At 41.9% G+C, this 18,100-nt stretch overlaps 1 protein-coding gene across 1 annotated transcript in view; it reads right to left on the bottom strand.

Moving 5' to 3' along the window:
* Positions 1-1,001: 1,001 nt before the first annotated feature.
* Positions 1,002-18,100, bottom strand: part of VAPA (VAMP associated protein A) — a 283,543-nt gene continuing 266,444 nt past the window's right edge. The window contains exon 6 of the mRNA XM_078688148.1: positions 1,002-3,666. Within this exon, the coding sequence (XP_078544274.1) occupies positions 3,538-3,666 (129 nt within the window). The 3' untranslated portion in view covers positions 1,002-3,537. The remainder of the gene's footprint in view (positions 3,667-18,100) is intronic.

Genomic DNA, 18,100 nt, shown 5'->3' with positions numbered 1-18,100 from the left:
CTCCAGATTTTCCTTGGGAGACGTGGAAAGAAACCAACGTCAGGTTGCAGAGTGGCATTGATATAGGGGCCTGACATTACATAAAGGGCAGGACAGACCCACCATGGAGCCGCATAAAGCCAACTAAAGTCACAGGAGGCAGCTGCTCTTAAGCTCTTCCTGATCCAGTCTAGTGCCTTGGGAAATTCATACAGTGAGGAATCAATTTAGAAATATCCATAAGGAGCAGCCTTGAAAGAATCCAAACTCCTGAATATGTGCCTGGACATAATCAGAGAGGCATGCTGCCATCATTTGTCACCACACTGCATGACACTGAATAAGATGAGTATTATGCTTTACTACCGTAGAAATAAAATTCTAAAGCATATTGTTCTCTTGAACAAGTTGACATTTTATAAAATTCCATATTCTGGTTATGGATTTAATATTTTTGGTTTAAAAGATCACTTTAAATTACAGTAAGGATAACCATGTAATATTCTATTATTTGGATTATTTGCATCTCCCTCCTTCCATGAAAGTAACAATGGCAATAGGTCTTGGGGACAAACGCAAAGACAGGTTTGCATCAACGTTGAGGATACAAAGACTCTCTGGATGGGTGTTGTACCTACTTTGAGAGGCAGCTACACGGGATCATTTGGTGCTCAAACAAATCTAGAAAACATGTTGTTGAATAATGATTGTGCCGTGTGGTATAGCCACTGTTGAGAGTGATGTGACTCTAGATGTTAACTTTTTCACCTCATTTGCCAAGGCTTCTGATAAAGGTTGTTTGTCAAAGTGGTGACGGTCTGACGGTCAGTGGTAAAGGACTTATTAAGCATAATATGCTCAACATCGCCTTAACAAAATCAAGTCCTTGGCTTTGACACCTGGCACTATATCTTTGCCCGAGCCTAGTTTTAGCATGTATTCAACAGCTGTGAGTTAGAACGATATTTCCTTCTTTCAAAATTGCAGGTAGGCATTTCAGACACAAGTAATGACTCTAAACATTTAAGGAACAAAGACAAACTCAGTTTAATCCATATTCCATAATTTCTGAGTATAGGTTCTCATCCAAAGTCACTCCTGATAGCAAAATATTTTGAGCATTACATTTTATATATACAACAATGACTGTATCACTGGGTAAAACAAGGAGCGGTCTTTGTATAGAGCACTTCAGCTGATTAATGTGTTTTAAGATATTTAAAGGCAATTGAAACAGTCTGTATTTATGTTCTTATTTGTCCAATTGTTCAATATATTGTGGCAAACAATTGATATACAGTATATATATTTATCTCTAAAAAATGTTCTATCAATTTCAGATCTATCAGTGGCCATCACCATTCGTAAATTGCACTAAGCAAGGCCAACAGCTTTGGGAAGTACAGCACAACGGCTGTCACCCAGTGCTGCTGGTACGGATCATAAGTGAGAAAATACATTTAACTTTCCCACACAAATTCACAATAAAAGAAAATTATTCCACTCTGCAAAACAAGAACACTGTGCCATTCATTTAGCAGACTGCTTGAGGTCCTACTGGAAAATTCTTGCACCTCCTGAAAGGGCAAGACTAAGACTGTTTGACACAATTCAGCAACAATGAGACATTGTTTACAGTTAAGAATACTATTTTCCAGACCAATGCAATAATAAACAAAAACTATTTAACCAATTAGACTTTTAACATACAAATGCCATCAATGGTGGGAGGGACTTTGATGGAAATAGTGGAATATACACTAATGAAAAAGCATCTCCATCTTGTGCTTACATGCTAAGAAGAAAAAAAAGGTAAGCATAATTGGCATCGTCATGTTTTGTACAAGAGATGTTTGAAAGCTTACCATGAGACATTGATAATTCTGACAGCACGTTGCAATTATACTCTTCATTAAACAAAATTAGTAACGTGTGAGCAACGAGCAACAACTGATTTACTTCAGAACATGTTTTACTCACTTTCTGTGTAAAGATAAACTTGAATCTAAAACTAAACCATTACATGAAATTCTGATTTTCTGGATTTACAAATAGAATTACAGTAGTTGGTCATTTTAGAGAACCTTTGGATTTTTCAGTAACTAGCAGTGGTTATTAATTCTTGGTCTTGAAGGCTGGTTGCACAGACGTAGTCCCGAGTTGATTTCATATACAAAGGCAGACAACAAAAGACAAGACTGAGCTAAGCACAGAAATGTAATCAGACCCAACATACTTTAACAAGGCCACATATGAAGATTTTACATGTATTACCAATGCAAATAGATCTACAAACAGTTTAATGAAAACTATTGTTCATTGAAAAGAAAAGAAATATTTGAGGCTGTGAGTTGGATCATCTGTATTCTGCACATTCATTTTAAGTACCATGAGCCAAAGTAAAAAAAAAAAAAAAAAAAAGAATATTTTTTGATGGTTAAAAATGGTTACAAGATAAGTAAAACAAAGGTAGAAAGTTCCCAAAGAAAAGAAAAACAAAGTGCAGTGCCCTATGGAAGACGTACTCTACTAATGATGTAATAGCATGCCTACCAGAAAATTGATAATTGCCCACGATCGCCAGCGCAATTACTGCAAAATTAACCCATATAATGGTAATTACATCTCTGCCATTCAACCACACTTTGTAGACACTAGAAATATGTCTACTTGCAAGGAGCTAACTGTATTAATGTTTAACAGAAGCAGCTATATCCCCAGACAATGAAGACAGCTGAAGTTATACTAAAATCTCCAATGTTGGTATATTAAGCTAGCTAATAACTCACTGACTGATAGTTCCATCTTCACTTTCACAGAGTGGGAACTTTCCAACCAGTAATAAATATTGAAGGCAGTGACAACTGATAAAGTATCAGCTGTTATAAGAAGCAGAATTACCACAAATATTGAATTTCTTATGCTCCCATCTAATAGTAGAACAGGCACAAAAAGGCTAACCAGAAAATTCATTTAATGTTATTTCATTTCTTCATGTGTTTAATATCATGGGACGAGATTGAAAGATTGAAACCTTAATCAAGAGCTACTTCACAAAGGATTGTTCATGGCAGGAAAACTTTCACAAGATTAGCAAAGTAAGATAAGAGAAAAATCACACTGTAAAACAGTACATTTTCCCCTATAATACCTCTTGTCATTTCCCAAAATATTATGAAACCCAATCTTAGTGAACCATTTTTCAGGAAGACACGGCAACAAATACATTTAAAATGGTTAAATTAACATTTACAAGACTTATATCCTTAAACTCTATTAAAACCACAGCAAGGAATAAAGAACTTTTGTATTCTATGAATTTTGAGAAAGGACTGAATGCGCCGCGGACATCTGCCATTGAGGATTTAAAATACACTTCTGTCCAACAGTTTGTTTTATTTTGTTTTATAATAGTGAGATCATTAAAGGCAAAGCCTGTAGGACACTGTGCACAAAACAGTCACTGTGGGCCATCACTACCAACAATGTGGTAGGTAGACAAATCTTTATGGCCGACAAAAAATGGAAAAATAAAGAAACTGCAGCCCATGCCTTCTTCTACAAGATGAACTTCCCTAGAAAAAATCCAATGAAAATGGCTGCGATTACAACAAGCAGTGATGGAAGAGGGTGAGCGACATTGGCGCTGACCTTTGCTCCTGCATGCGAGATCCTTGATCTTTCATCCTGCAATAAAAACCACAAAAGAAAAGGGTCAACATTAACAGAAAACAAATGTACACTGCTTTTCTTGTAAAGTTATCTACAGAATATCATTTTGCAAAGTATGCACAAATGTGATGGCCTAATTCATCTGTTTGGTAAAGTAGTTTATGTAAATATACAAGCTAAAAGATTAATTGATTTCTATGTCCTTCTAGGTTCAGGTCAAGATAAACAGTTTAAACATTTAACATCTGGATGGAACAGTCTGCTGTGAAAGAAATAAAGGTCATATGAAAGAATGAACACCTTGAAAATGATTCAAAGGACCAAGCCACCTATGAAATGAAAAGAAACGAAAAGGGACTTCTAGAGCGCAAAACATACACCCAGACGTATCATGATGCTGGCTCCGAATAAAACAGAAAAGGGTGGTAGAGCCAGCTCAAAGATTGAACAGCCACGTCTTTAATGCCTTCCTGAAATACAGCAGTTTATTTTCTTTCTTAATCTGCAATGGTAATGTATTCCAGAGTCGGGTCGTACTGACCAGAACCCCCCCCCCCCCCCCCCCCAGTACACTTTTTGAATTCGGGAACAACCAGGTTTTGAGAGTGTGCTGAGCAGAGCTGTCGGGCAGGAACATAAGGCTGGAAGTTCTTTTAAAAAAATATTGGCCCCGCATTTTGAGTGGCCTATACGCAATACAGAGCACCTTAAATTCTATCCACCTTTCCACTGGTAGCCAGTGTAGCTTTTTGAGCGCCAAGGAGCCTGATTTGTGTTTAGGGATATTTAGCAGAAGCCGCGCTGCGGCGTTTTGCACCATCTGCAGTTTGAGGCAATGTTTGCGGAGGTTCATAAAGAGTCCATTGCAATAGTCCGCTCTGGACAATACAAGCGCTGAGACCACCAATTTCTTCAATTTCACTGGAATAAATGGCAGGATCCGTCTTAATATTTTTAACGTACAGAACCTAAGATTTGGGCTCAGACTATGATCCAGGGTCCTGAATTCCAAACATTAAAGTGATCAATTCTGGATTCAACCAATACAAAATATTACTTTTAATACTTACGTTCATTTAATTTATCACAAATGTGGACTCCAAATTTGACAGGCAACAGTTGACAGCCTTATACAGGAATAGCAGACGGCTGTAGTTTAGTAGGAGAGGGCGGTTTTTCTAAATCAGGGCAGTTGACGTGTAATCCAATAAGAGTCAATGTGAGGAGACTGTGCTGGGTCAAAGGTAACCCTAAGTGGTACCATGCCACTAGTCAAACATTTCTGTAAGGATAACCAAATCATCAGGGAGTCTGTATGGTTAGGAAACACTGGAAATTTAAAAAAATGTCCCCGCCAACAGAGTACCCTTCCTGATCAGATGCTACTGTTCCCCTTGCTTTCAGACTAAGATTTTCATAGCACATGACAAATCCAGTAAGACTTCATGGCAATAACAGGTTGACCGTGGCAAGGCTAATGCAAGCCAACAAACCTCTGAAAAGAACATCATGTCAGACAACCCTGCAAGAGCCCATAGTTCATTAACTGCTGAAAAACATACTTAAGTGGGTCTTATTGAATTAAAGACGCTTTAAACCAAACAGAAAAAACATTGCAGCAAACACAGGGTAACTAACTTCTGCCTTTGCATGTTGTCACCCCCGTTACCAATACCAGAAAGATTTTAAAAGCCGCAAGTTGCATCCTTCAGAATTAAACACTGAAGTAAAGAATTTAAATTGGAGGGGGGAGGGATTCAAACCTACTTTTTAGTAGAAGAGATAAGAATCATCAGCAACAGCAAATTGGGCATGACCGCACAGGTCAATGCATCCTGCATCCTCAACCTGAATGGACATGCTGTGGATGATCATCAAATGGTCCCAAGCAAGAGCAAGAAAACTGTCACTCACGCCCTAGTCACCAGCAAGTTGCAATACTATTGTATGTTGGCCTCATCAAGCCACTCACTATAATACTAACAATCATCCAGAACTCAGCAGCCAGACCCATCATTAACCTCCCATCTCTGGGAGCTCCACTGGCTCCAACACACAAACTCGCTCATTTCAAACTTCACGCACATTCAAGTCTACACAACTTAGGCCCCACCAACCTGAACAGTTGCATGTTATTCTTCCAATCACTGAGACACCTATGTAGAACTTTTATGCACACGCACACATTCCGCGCATACATAGACTCATATCAGGAGGACATGCATTCTCTTACATCACACCTAAAGCGTGGAACAACCTCCTATTTTACAACAGAGCCTTCTCTTCTTGAATCATGCAAGAAGCTTAAGACCTGGCTTTTCACTTAACTAACCTACCGTAGGCAGGGTTAGGCCAGGATACCCTTGTGGGTGTCAGTGCTCTATACAAATACACAACATAAAAGGAGGTGCCCAACCGGAGGTAAATGTAGTATCTAAAACAAACAAATAGTATAGGGTGTAGTAAAGGTTATATTACAATGACAACTTTTAGTTGATGAACATTGGAACAACTGGATGGAGTTGAAAAGCCTACATGAACTGCACACTTCCATTTCAGTTCAGAAATACCTGTACTCCGCTTAAGTCTTTTGAGATATGCTGGGTCTCGCAAATGTTCAAGATAAATAAATAGTAAGGCTGTGATATCCATTCCAACATACTGGGATACTGCAGAGTGGAATATGCAAAATCCAAAATGTCCACGTCCAGGCAGTAGGAGGACACAGACTAAGGCTAGTTCCGGGAGAACACTGAATTTGCAAGCATAATTTAACAGAAATTTGTCAGTGGTTCTATTCCTACATTGTACATGAGGACTAGACGATACTGGAAAAGTCACAAGAATGGTCTGGAATAACTACAAATAAAGTGTAAGAAATAAGAGCAGTAAATACCCTTTAGCTCATTATAATCTAATGAACCACACAGTGCCCGAAGTTGCCTCCCAGTTAATATGTTTACGATACCAACAAGAGAGGTGACTGGGTAACACTTATCACACTGTGAAACAAATTGCATCAATTTATTAGGCACACTGTCCCAATGTGGTTTAAATGACCAAGAACAATTGCTTTTTTAATATGGAATTCAATTTCAGAGAGAATGTGATTGATAGAGGTTTGTCAATTATACACAATATCACAGAAAGCATGATGAACTTTGATCAATGTAAAAAAAACTAATTATGCCAACTGCTCGTTCACCCTAGGTTATTTGGAAGACAAGAGGGCAACAATACTAGTATATCTACGAATATTTTACAGTCAGCGGGTCCTGCTATCTGTAAAGAATCTGGATAAGAGGTGATTAACTTTAACAATCATCAAATTAAAAATTTATAAATGGCTGCAAAGACTCACATGAGCAATTTCATATCAATCTGTGGTCCTCATGCCTGAAATAGTTTGGAATCTGGACCGTGAACATCAATAGCAGAAACATGATGTGATTAAACACAATTCAGCCATAATGCAGCCACTTCGAATAAGAATAAGCTAATGGTGGTGAATGTGGTGGGTAATCACTAGCGGAACAGGAACTATTTTTGAGTTGGAAGATGGCACAGATATCTATATAATGACAACTTCAATCTGCAGTATTTCCCTGAATAATATTCATCATAAAGTGAAGAACAGGAATGAACGGGGAAAACTGAATAAAATGCTGAAATATTCAGTTTTCCGATAAAACCAGCTATTACCATTTTGTCGGGGAACAGGAAGAAACAGGCAACGGTATGATTAAATATGATCCGATGCTGATGCGTTAACTATATAGGAAGTTGAAATAAATGATGAGAAGTGATTCCAGTTTTGTTAGACTATGCAAGCTTATGTTGGTATTTTAAGGATTTTTCTGCTGCCGACAGATCACACAGTTCGAAATGCATTAGGAAGATAATATCCCTGGTCCTACGGATTTACTGAAGCAAACTATCAAAACAGAGAATGGTTAGCGGAGTGGTTCGGATCAGTCCCCAACGCCTCAGCATTGGTGTCAAGACATGGACCGCACAATGGTGGCAGAGAAATCTGTCTACATCCACAGAGGCGGCCCTAAGAAATGGACACGTATATGGGGCAAGTGGAATCACTATCGGGGCGACATTTGTGAACCTCCCCCACCGGAGCAAGTGTCGGATGAGAGAAACTTATCTACACAGATGGAAGAGGCAAGCCCTGCCGCATTGCACCACACCCATGGGGCACGTTCAGGTTGACGGAGTTGGGGTTCAAGAATATGAAACTAAGCCCTGACTAATGTGCCTGGTTTATTATTAATGTATGCCACTGCTTTTCCAATTATTGAATTGCAAATTTGTCGATATGGATCAATATTCAGTAAAAAATAAACAGAGTGGTTTGAGAAATATTTGAAGATATTTTTATGCTTAGAATGACCTGAGAAAGTGAAGCACTACATTTGTTAATCTTAAACAATTGATAACAGAGGTTGTTTTTGGCTAATAGTTTAATCAGAAGGCTTGTGACACCCTTGTGTGATCTATAGTTTATTATCTCGAATTAGGGGACCAGCATTATAGCATAGATGAGCACCCCAAACTAAGAATGTTGGCAATATGCCACGATTTAGAACAATCATAACAGCTTAGTGTGAGGAAAGGCACAGCCCTTTTCAGGTGTCAGTGACAACTCTTCCCACCACTAGCACAGGAAGGCCCATCAGGATATGCAAGGCACACCTCAGCTCCCTTTGCGGATCTATCTAGAGTGACTGCACAAGAGCCCAACCGTAGGCCAACCTAGACATGTATTCTACATTCAGGAAGTGGTACAGAATGGTTAAGTAAGAAATTGGCCGCTTTCTAAAAGTTGCATTTTCAAACAAGCAATTTAAAAATCAACTTCACCAAAAGATATATTTTTAAATTGTGAGTTAAAGAACCCCAAAGTACACACAATCTGCACACAATGGGAAATTAAACTTAAAAGATATTTCAAGGGAATCCTTAGGTTACTGTATGGTAGAGACGGTCCTCGCAATAGTGAAACACTAAATTAGCAGTATTTCACTAGTAGGACATGTAAAACACACCAGTACATGCTCTACCTTTTATATACACTACACCCTCCCCTGGGCCGGACTATGGCCTCCCTTAGGGGTGACTTACATGTAGTACAAAGGGCAAGTGGGTGCACTTGCCAGGTCAAAATGGCAGTTCAAAACTGCACACAAACTGCAGTGCCAGGTCTGAGACATGTTTGCCAGGATACTCATGTGGGTGGCACAATCAGTGCTGCAGGCCCAGTAGTAGCATTTAATTTACAGGCCCTGGGACCACCTGGTGCACTTTACTAGGGAATTATCAGTAGATCCAACTATGCCAATCATGGATAAAACAATCACCAATACATTTTACAAAGGGAGCATTTGCACTTTAGCACTGGTCAGCAGTGGGAAAGTGCCCAGAGTCCTAAAACCAGCTAAAACTAAATGCACACACAGTCAAAAACAGGTCAGAAGCAGAAAGACTGGGGAAATAATGTCATCAGGTGCCAGGTCTAACACTAGCATACAATGTATAAGTACATGCCTGGAGAATGTTATCAACATCACTTTAGCCCTGGCATTGTGCGACACAACATCAAGTGGAGGTTAGCTTCATGCACAATGAATCAATAGAAAATCCAGGAATTAATCTAAGTGGCCCTTGTGCCATGAATAGCTGCCTGGCTGGCAGCAAAGATCGCAAAAAGCTGGTCTGTAGTATCTTTGCCTGTTCAGATGAAAGAGCAAGGTGTACTTTATTACCACCCTATGAAGACGTTCCTCCGCTGGTGAGCAAGCAAAGCAATAAGGCAGTTTAGAGAACAACTGAATGAATGAATGAAATGGCATTTGTAATGCGCACTATGCCCAATGGGCGTCAAGGCGCCTAACCAAAGCTAGCTGTCAGCAATCAGAATCAAGGCTTACTGATACGCTTTAATGAAAAGCCAAGTTTTCAATGATTTCCTAAAAAGGTCAAGTGAGGGCAGTGACTTGATCTCAAGGGGAAGTGCATTCCACATCTGGGGAGCCAGAATGGAGAAGGCTTTACTCCCCCAGCTAGCCTTCTTGGCACGTGGGATTACCAGTTGATTAAGTTCACTGGAACGTAAACATCTGTTCGGAACATACCTAGTAAGTAGGGATCCAAGGGCATCCGCCGGGCCTGCAGCTAGGGCCCTGTATGTAAGACAGAGAAGTTTGAACACGATCCGTGAAGAAATAGGAAGCCAGTGGAGATTCTTCCTCGCCAAGGTCATAGATGACAGCCAGGGCAAGGCCAGGACAAATCGCACTGCCGCGTTTTGTATGACCTGCAGGCGCTGCAGAAGGCCCTTGTTGGCCCCAGCATAGAGTGAATTACAGTAATCGAGTCTTGAGCCAACAAGAGCGATCACAACCTGCTTCCGTGCCTGTGGGGAAAGATAGTGAGCGATCCTCTTCAGAGTTCTGATGACACCCCAACAAGTGGCCACAGTTCTGTTGACCTGGAGCTCCATAGAAAGCTGGGTGTCAAAAATGACACCAAGGTTCCTGGCAGATTGTGTGGGTGTGGGGCAGATGCCTAAAGATGAAGGCCACCACTCACCTGACCACATGCCCTGGTCTTTGCCGAAGACCAGGACCTCTGTCTTTTCCCCGTTCAACTTTAGGGAGTTGGAAATCATCCACTCTGCAACAAGTTGCATGCAGGACCTAAAGTTAGACGCGGCAGCATTCACAGAGTGGGTCAGGGATACCATAATCTGCGTGTCGTCGGCATACGACACTACCTGCATCCCCTGAGATCTTACTAGTCTTGCAAGGGGGGCCACGTAGATGTTAAACAGGGTCGGACTCAATGCCGACCCCTGTGGCACCCCACATTGCAAAGACTTAGCAGGGGAGAGGAACTCTCCTAGCATGACACGCTGCTCTCGTTGCCTAATTTAGGTGCAATCCCAAAAATATTGACAGAATGAAAGAAGGTAGAATCATTAGAATCCTGTTCCCATGAAAAACTGTTAATGCTTCGATTTGTAAAGTGATGGAGCGTGCTTAAGTACCAGACCGTCAGGGTAACTATTAACAATATGTTATGTTAAAAAATATTTATTGAGCGCACTGCCACCGATTGGTTTCCTGGCGCTAAGAAAAACAGAGAGCGACACCTGGGACGTAAATAGAGGGGATTTAGTGAAAAGCTTGTCTAAAGAGCCATGTTTTTAAAGCTTTCCTGAATGACATGAGGTCCGAGCAGGCCCTGATCTCAAGAGGAAAGGTGTTCCATAGGCGGGGTGCAAGGACAGCAGTTTTCAAGGAACCAAGTTGCAATTCTCAATATGGAATGGGCTCAAATGATTTCATTATCAACCTGATGAAAACTAGATTAAGGTCACAGGAGCTGCAAGAACAACTCAACAGAAACAAAATATGCGTCAGACCCTACAGATATCCGAACAGCCTTGTAGGGCATCAAGGTGGTCTTTCCAGGCATGGGGGGTTAGGTTCCCTTGACCATGGAGGACATCTTATAGTCTACTAAACATGTGAGCAATTTGATGTTCCCCATGGTCCTCCAATGACAGAAGCTGAGACACTCTTGCTTCTATACTTTGCTTTGGTGGACAGCTTCCTTAAGGAATACTCAATTCTCTGAGAGGTGTAGAAAGGTCAACCTGAAGCTGAGTGATGATAGAGCGGGTTGCATACTACATCTCTTTCCAAGGACAGAATATAATTCATAGAGTCAAGCAGACTTGATTCTTCTGTAAGAACTGGTGCTGCAGAAAGATCACGCAGGGCCCAACTAGTCCTACCAGCGTCATGCGGTGCAGTGAAGGCTCTCCATGATCTTCTGAGTGGAAAAGATCTTCTATAAATGCCCTCAGAGACCATTGTCAAGCTGCACTTTCTCCAAACCCCCCCTCCCTACCATCCCAAACTCCCCATATGCAGGAAATTAGGACATTTCTAGTCCCAGACGTTTCTGGGCCAAATAGGATCCCCCATTCAATACGAAAATTAGTTTCCTTTACTAGCATTGATTTGTTTACTACTGTAAACCATATTCGGATTGTTTGCTTCTCAAAGATGGGCACGTGAAACTAGCAGTCCTGAAGGACCACAGAGCATCTCCAGTCTTTGCTCTAATAAGCTGCCAACATGTGCCAAAACCAGCAAAAAATGTTTGCATGGGGCTAAACTGATTAACCCCTTGTCTGTTTATGACGGAACCACGCCATCATGAGCCACAGGCGGCGTGTGCTCATGACGGCGTGGTTCCGTCTGCAATGCTTGTGATCACCCCCCCCCCCACCCCATCCCCCAGCTCTGCAGTAGAATTTGCGCCGTGGCCAAGCAAGGTGTTAAGATGGTAAAGACCCAGGGAGAAAACTGCCCGAACCTTTTTCTTCCCCTTACAGTCAGTGGAATTGTGCAAACCTGCATCTGCTGCATTTCCACACAATAATGGATTTGTTGCATTTGCCATGCAATTCACCATGTGCCCCATACATTTCTGATTTCACAAAAAAAGTAGATTGTAGTTCAAAAGGTTAAAAAAAAGTTCTAAAATAAAGGGACTTTTTTAGCAGATTGTAGTTTCAGCTGTTGTACTGGTATTAACTAGGTGCCCAGACAGTATAAGAAATTGTTAAAATGCTAAAATAAAAATACAATACTGCAGTTTAGATTGTGCTGTATAACATGCCATTACTTGCTGCATCATTTTGCAGCCATGCCTCATAATTGGGTCCAATACTGTTGCAAAACTCCAGTAGCGCTACTTACACAAAAGTAGGAGTAGTGTGTCACTGCCCATTTTTTAGGAGCGAGACTGACCCAACTGCTGCTTAGAGGAGCCTCTCTACCTCTAGTGTAAGTCCAAGGATCGCCGACTGTGACATGTGTTACAAAATAAGGAGGCTCCGATACAGCATAGCCCTTCTTTACCACAGAGAAAAACAATGCAAATTTGGTTATCAGGGCCTTGCTGAGGGCTTCCTTAGGTGGTGTTGAGGAAGGCTTGTACACAAAGAGGTAACTCGTACTTTTTGTGTCTGCTGAAGGAGGGGGACAACCTTGCTCTTTCTGTATACCTGTCTACTTGCCTGTCTGCTTCTAGAAAAGAGAAGGGTTGAGCAGGTGGGGGGGGGGGTCTTGCTTCAAAAGGACACCTGCACATTAAGAGACGTGTGGGTCTTTGGCAGCTACAAAAGGGAAGATTTGCTCAATATTGCTTTTGTTGCGAACATGCCCATCTTACACCGCTAAAAGACGTCCTCCAGTAAAACAATCTTCCCATCGAATGGGTGGTTGACAACTTTTCACCGAACCTTAAAGGCTCTTGGCCCGAAGCTGGTGCTTCCTAATGGTCTTCTTTGAGAACAGCCTGTGCATGATGAGCATGACAGAAGGCCTGTCTCCCAAACTTTTTTCAGCACATAAGACAAGCTCAACTGTGAGGGCAAAGAATGAGTCAAGAAAGCATACTATGCCCGAAAGGGTCTACAATAAACACCCAACAAGAGGAGCTGAACTTGGAGTAATTGGTTCAAGTCGTTAGATTAAATGCAGAGGTGACAGTGTCCCTCCATGGGGTCCCGGAACGGAGATCCTCTCAATCTCCCACTTCCATTGGGCATGCAACACCATGTTAAGAGAGAGGGGCTCAACCCTTCGATGCAAAGGCAGCTTACGGTCTCTGCCAGCATGCAAACAAGTTGGGCTCAATTCAATGGTTGAATGATATCTACTGAGAGGCGGGATTACAAGCTTTCAGAGTGGTCTTACTGTGGATGACATCCTTCCAGCGTAATATGAGAACAGGATGGAGCCAGATATTGTGGGTAGAGTATCACAACCTAGTGTTTCCACCTTCCTGTGAATTAATCTAAGCACTGAAAGAAGGCAGGAAAGTGTGTTACCAGCCAGAGAAGGATTTGCAGGGCTGAAGTATGCCTTACTACTAACTGGCAGAAAGAACGCTTGGCACTGAGCCTGATAGCAGAGTTGTTTTACTGCACTCAGAAGTCGTCTTCCTGGTGAAAAGCCATAACATCAGCAGGCGGGTTTGGAGGACCTCTTATCAATAGTAAGAAATAGAAAGCAGGAAGGGCGTGCTAGATGTCTCATCCAGACCTAAGGTTACGTCTTCCAGCCACTTCAAAAAGCGGATAGTACCACAACCAAAATAAAAGGTAAGTAGTTGTGCAAAAGCTCGAAGATCTGAAAGAAGAAAGCAAGGGAGAAAGGATTTTAGAAAAGTAGTTAGGTTACAAAAGCAATATGTTGTGCGAAAAAACAAAGGATCCAATCCACCCGCAATAAACAAGGTAACTGGCAAAGGTGCATTATTAATTACATACACATGTGCAAAGTTTCAGCTATGTGAATGCTCTATATTAATAGCTGTAGAAGCAGTTTCCGGTCCCACCACTAGGTGACAGATGCATCCGAAATTTGATAACAAGAAAAGCTAGAACACAAGAGTACAAAATATTAATCAACTTGCATATAATACATCAAGGAACGGCTCATTAAGTACATGCCAAGTAGGACCCTCCGGTCTGCTGAGGCATGTAACCTGATATGCCCTCGGTTTAATCTTGTATCCAAGGGTGGCAGAGCATTTTCTAGCACTGTCCCCTTGGCATGGAATCACCTTCCAGCAGAACTCAGGAAGGAAACGAACCTGCTAGTGTTTAGGAAGAAGCTGAAGACTGTGCTTTTTTGGGAGGCGCGGGGGCACCTGTGATTTGGCAGTCTTGCCTACTGATGCTGTGTGTCCGATGATAGCGCTTCGATACCTCTGGGTGATATAGCGCTTTACAAGCTTATAATAACATAACATAACATATTACAAGCCTTCTGCATAGCGTAGACTATGGCCTTTTATCACTAAGGTGCAAATGCTCAAATTAGGATCTTGCTCAAGGGCACATCGGAGAAGAGACAAGCGTTTGTCAAATCTTGGGAAGATTCAAAATATTTCATTCACCAATCTTCGATCACTGAGAACCAAACTATCTACAAACTATAACAAGGTTGCACCAGAGCTTCTGGATCTGCTGGACTCCAGAAGTGTCTGATGAAAAAGTTCTGTTGGCACGCATGAGACAGCCACCAAAGGACTTCCTGATAAGTTCAAGAAACATGAGGATGGAACAAAACCTATTGCTATAAAGCTAAGGTACCCCCTGATTATTTAAGGTCCAAGAGGAGGGGGCTAAAGTAAATACAAACTGAAGCAACCTCTTGTCTGACCTATCTAATTTAACTATTGGCTATAGCTCTTCTAGTAGTATTTTAGTATACAGCACAGATACAAGAGAAAAGAGAAAGCATTGACTTTCATTTAGATTGTGTTTTACTTATCAAAAAACATTAATTTGCTTTTTTTTTAAAATTTTGTATATAAAAATATTTTTTCAGAGGATACAAAGAATGATATTATTTACAATGTCATACAAAGATAAGGAAGAAAAAAATCACATTCAATTATTTCACCATTCATAAATATTTATATAAGTTACTAATCCCCACAAAAAAACAGAACAGAACAAAAGTGAATTCAAACTCATTCCCTCATACAACCTTTCTCACCGTTCATTCCTCTCAGAAATACTAGCTCTCAAACTGTGCAAATATATTCACAAGAAAAACACATCTGAAACAGTAATTCATTTGTCTTATAGAAATACATTCAAAAAGGGCATCAGTCCATCATTTTGATTTTGAAAAAATCCTTTCCTTGGCATGTATCTTTAGATGGAATTTTCAGATGTGTGTAGCTGGCCTACGTACGTTTCGGTGAAAGCAAGATATTATCACCTTCATCAAAATGGACTGATGCCCTTTTAGTTAACACATACATAGTCACATCAAGTCAGTATTCTCGAACGACCTTTTTCCCCCCACATTGTAAAGATCCAAGGATAGCTGGGCACTGGTTTTTCAAAGAACTGATGCCAAAATGGCATTTAAAGGAGTGATAAGGGCTTACTCAGTGCACACATGTATGGAGTCTGACTTTATCCCCAAACCAAACTCCTTATTGAAATGTTATGCTATACCACAGAAGGCAACTAAATTAGGTCAGATTCTAACAACCATTCACCTGAAAATAATTTTTGGCAGGGATGTGGTGTTCTAGCTTTTTAACCCCAACTGCACCTGAACCACTAGCAGGGTGTGTGTGAAAGGAGAAAGGAGGTATGAATGAATACCATACCCACAGGCATGGTTCCAAAGAAAACTCCTTTTAGCATAACATTAACTTCTAACCCTACTGCAGGGCCTGTGTGTGTAGTTTACTGCCATTTCGACTTGGCATTTAAAAATACTTGCAGAGCTTGAAACTCCCCTTCTATTTACACATAATTCACCCCAAAGGTAGGCCCTAGGTAGCCCTGAGGGCAGGGTGATGTGTAAAGTAAATGTAGGATATGTACTGGTATGTTCTGCATGTCCTGGTAGTGACAAACAGCCAATTTCGTTTTCAAAACTGTGAAGCCTACTCATCTCCTAGGTTAGCATTGGGAATTCCTTGATACACTTTTAAGATCTAAGTCCTGATCAGAGAGGAGTAGCCTTTTCATGTTTGTTAAGTCTGGAATGGTAATAACAAATCCTCCTAACTTGTAAAGTTGGATTTAGCATTAATATTTTAGAAATGCCACTTTTTGAAAGTGGACATTTCTCTGATTTGCAGCCTGTCTCCAACAGACGTCTGGGCGGCAGCTATCCTTTGTACATTCCCTTGCGATAGCCACAATATGGGAAGGTTAGGTGTCGGAGTACCCATCTAGATACATCTGCAGTCTGATGGCCTTGCCTGGGCAGGATGGAAGGGCGGGGCTAACCCTTCACTTGAATAGGCTGTGTCCTGTTCCCACACAAAGGACTGTTTACCCCCCACATGCACTTTTGGGGGTAAGTACTGGGTCTCTGACCCCCTAAAATCAGACACTTCAGGTTTTTTAACTGAACCTCTTTCAGAAGGACTGGTGTGCTGCTTAAAGGACTCAACAGGACTGCTTTTCTGCTTGTTGCCCTGCTGCTCCCCGATTCTGCTGAAGGAGAGCTGGACTCAGCCTTCCTTCCAAGTGATCTCCAAAGGCATGCCTACTGTTTTCTGAAGTCTCAGGAACACAAAACACTTCCTGCAATTCTGCTGGACTCTGCCTTCTGTGAGTCCTACCCTTGCCTGAGGTGCCCTCTTCAAGTTCTGGCCCTCAGAAGTGGGTTCTGCAGCTGATTTCCTACAAAACGGACTCATCGTATCTTTTGCACCACTCTGAACCGATGCATCATCCTTAGACCCCTTTTCTGAATCGTTTTTGGCCACTATAGGTGTGGCAGGGTATACTCAGACATGAGTCCCTTTCTCACTGCTCCATCAGGATCCAAGCAAGCCGGGCCGAAGAGGCTGAAATGCCAGAAACCGGTCCCCGGTAGCTTGTCTCCTTTCTGGTGAAGAATTGGCTTGGTAGTTTGGTCTGCCCTGTTCCCATGATGCACTGGGCCAGGGACAGACTAATTTGCATATAGCCAGGTTCTGAGCTGGGATGGGGCAGTGAGATAAATAACGGTGATGGATCAAGCCCTGATCTTTGGACTGGGTAAGAGTGGTCTGCTTAATTCAGACACTCTGTTCATCACCACCCCCTTTTCTGAATCGTTTTTGGCCACTATAGGTGTGGCAGGGTATACTCAGACATGAGTCCCTTTCTCACTGCTCCATCAGGATCCAAGCAAGCCGGGCCGAAGAGGCTGAAATGCCAGAAACCGGTCCCCGGTAGCTTGTCTCCTTTCTGGTGAAGAATTGGCTTGGTAGTTTGGTCTGCCCTGTTCCCATGATGCACTGGGCCAGGGACAGACTAATTTGCATATAGCCAGGTTCTGAGCTGGGATGGGGCAGTGAGATAAATAACGGTGATGGATCAAGCCCTGATCTTTGGACTGGGTAAGAGTGGTCTGCTTAATTCAGAGACACTGTTCATCACCACCCCCTTTTCTGAATCGTTTTTGGCCACTATAGGTGTGGCAGGGTATACTCAGACATGAGTCCCTTTCTCACTGCTCCATCAGGATCCAAGCAAGCCGGGCCGAAGAGGCTGAAATGCCAGAAACCGGTCCCCGGTAGCTTGTCTCCTTTCTGGTGAAGAATTGGCTTGGTAGTTTGGTCTGCCCTGTTCCCATGATGCACTGGGCCAGGGACAGACTAATTTGCATATAGCCAGGTTCTGAGCTGGGATGGGGCAGTGAGATAAATAACGGTGATGGATCAAGCCCTGATCTTTGGACTGGGTAAGAGTGGTCTGCTTAATTCAGACACTCTGTTCATCACCACCCCCTTTTCTGAATCATCCTTAGACACTGACACAGAGGCTGTTCGACAAGAGCGGTTCTACAGCCTGTGCAGCCAGATGTTGCTCTGTGCGGCTCGACAGTGA

The sequence above is a fragment of the Lissotriton helveticus genome, chromosome 4_1, assembly GCF_964261635.1.
Source record: "Lissotriton helveticus chromosome 4_1, aLisHel1.1, whole genome shotgun sequence".
Lineage (NCBI taxonomy): Eukaryota > Metazoa > Chordata > Amphibia > Caudata > Salamandridae > Lissotriton > Lissotriton helveticus.
Note: the sequence above shows the minus strand (reverse complement) of the source record. Positions and strands in the feature narration are given on the sequence as shown.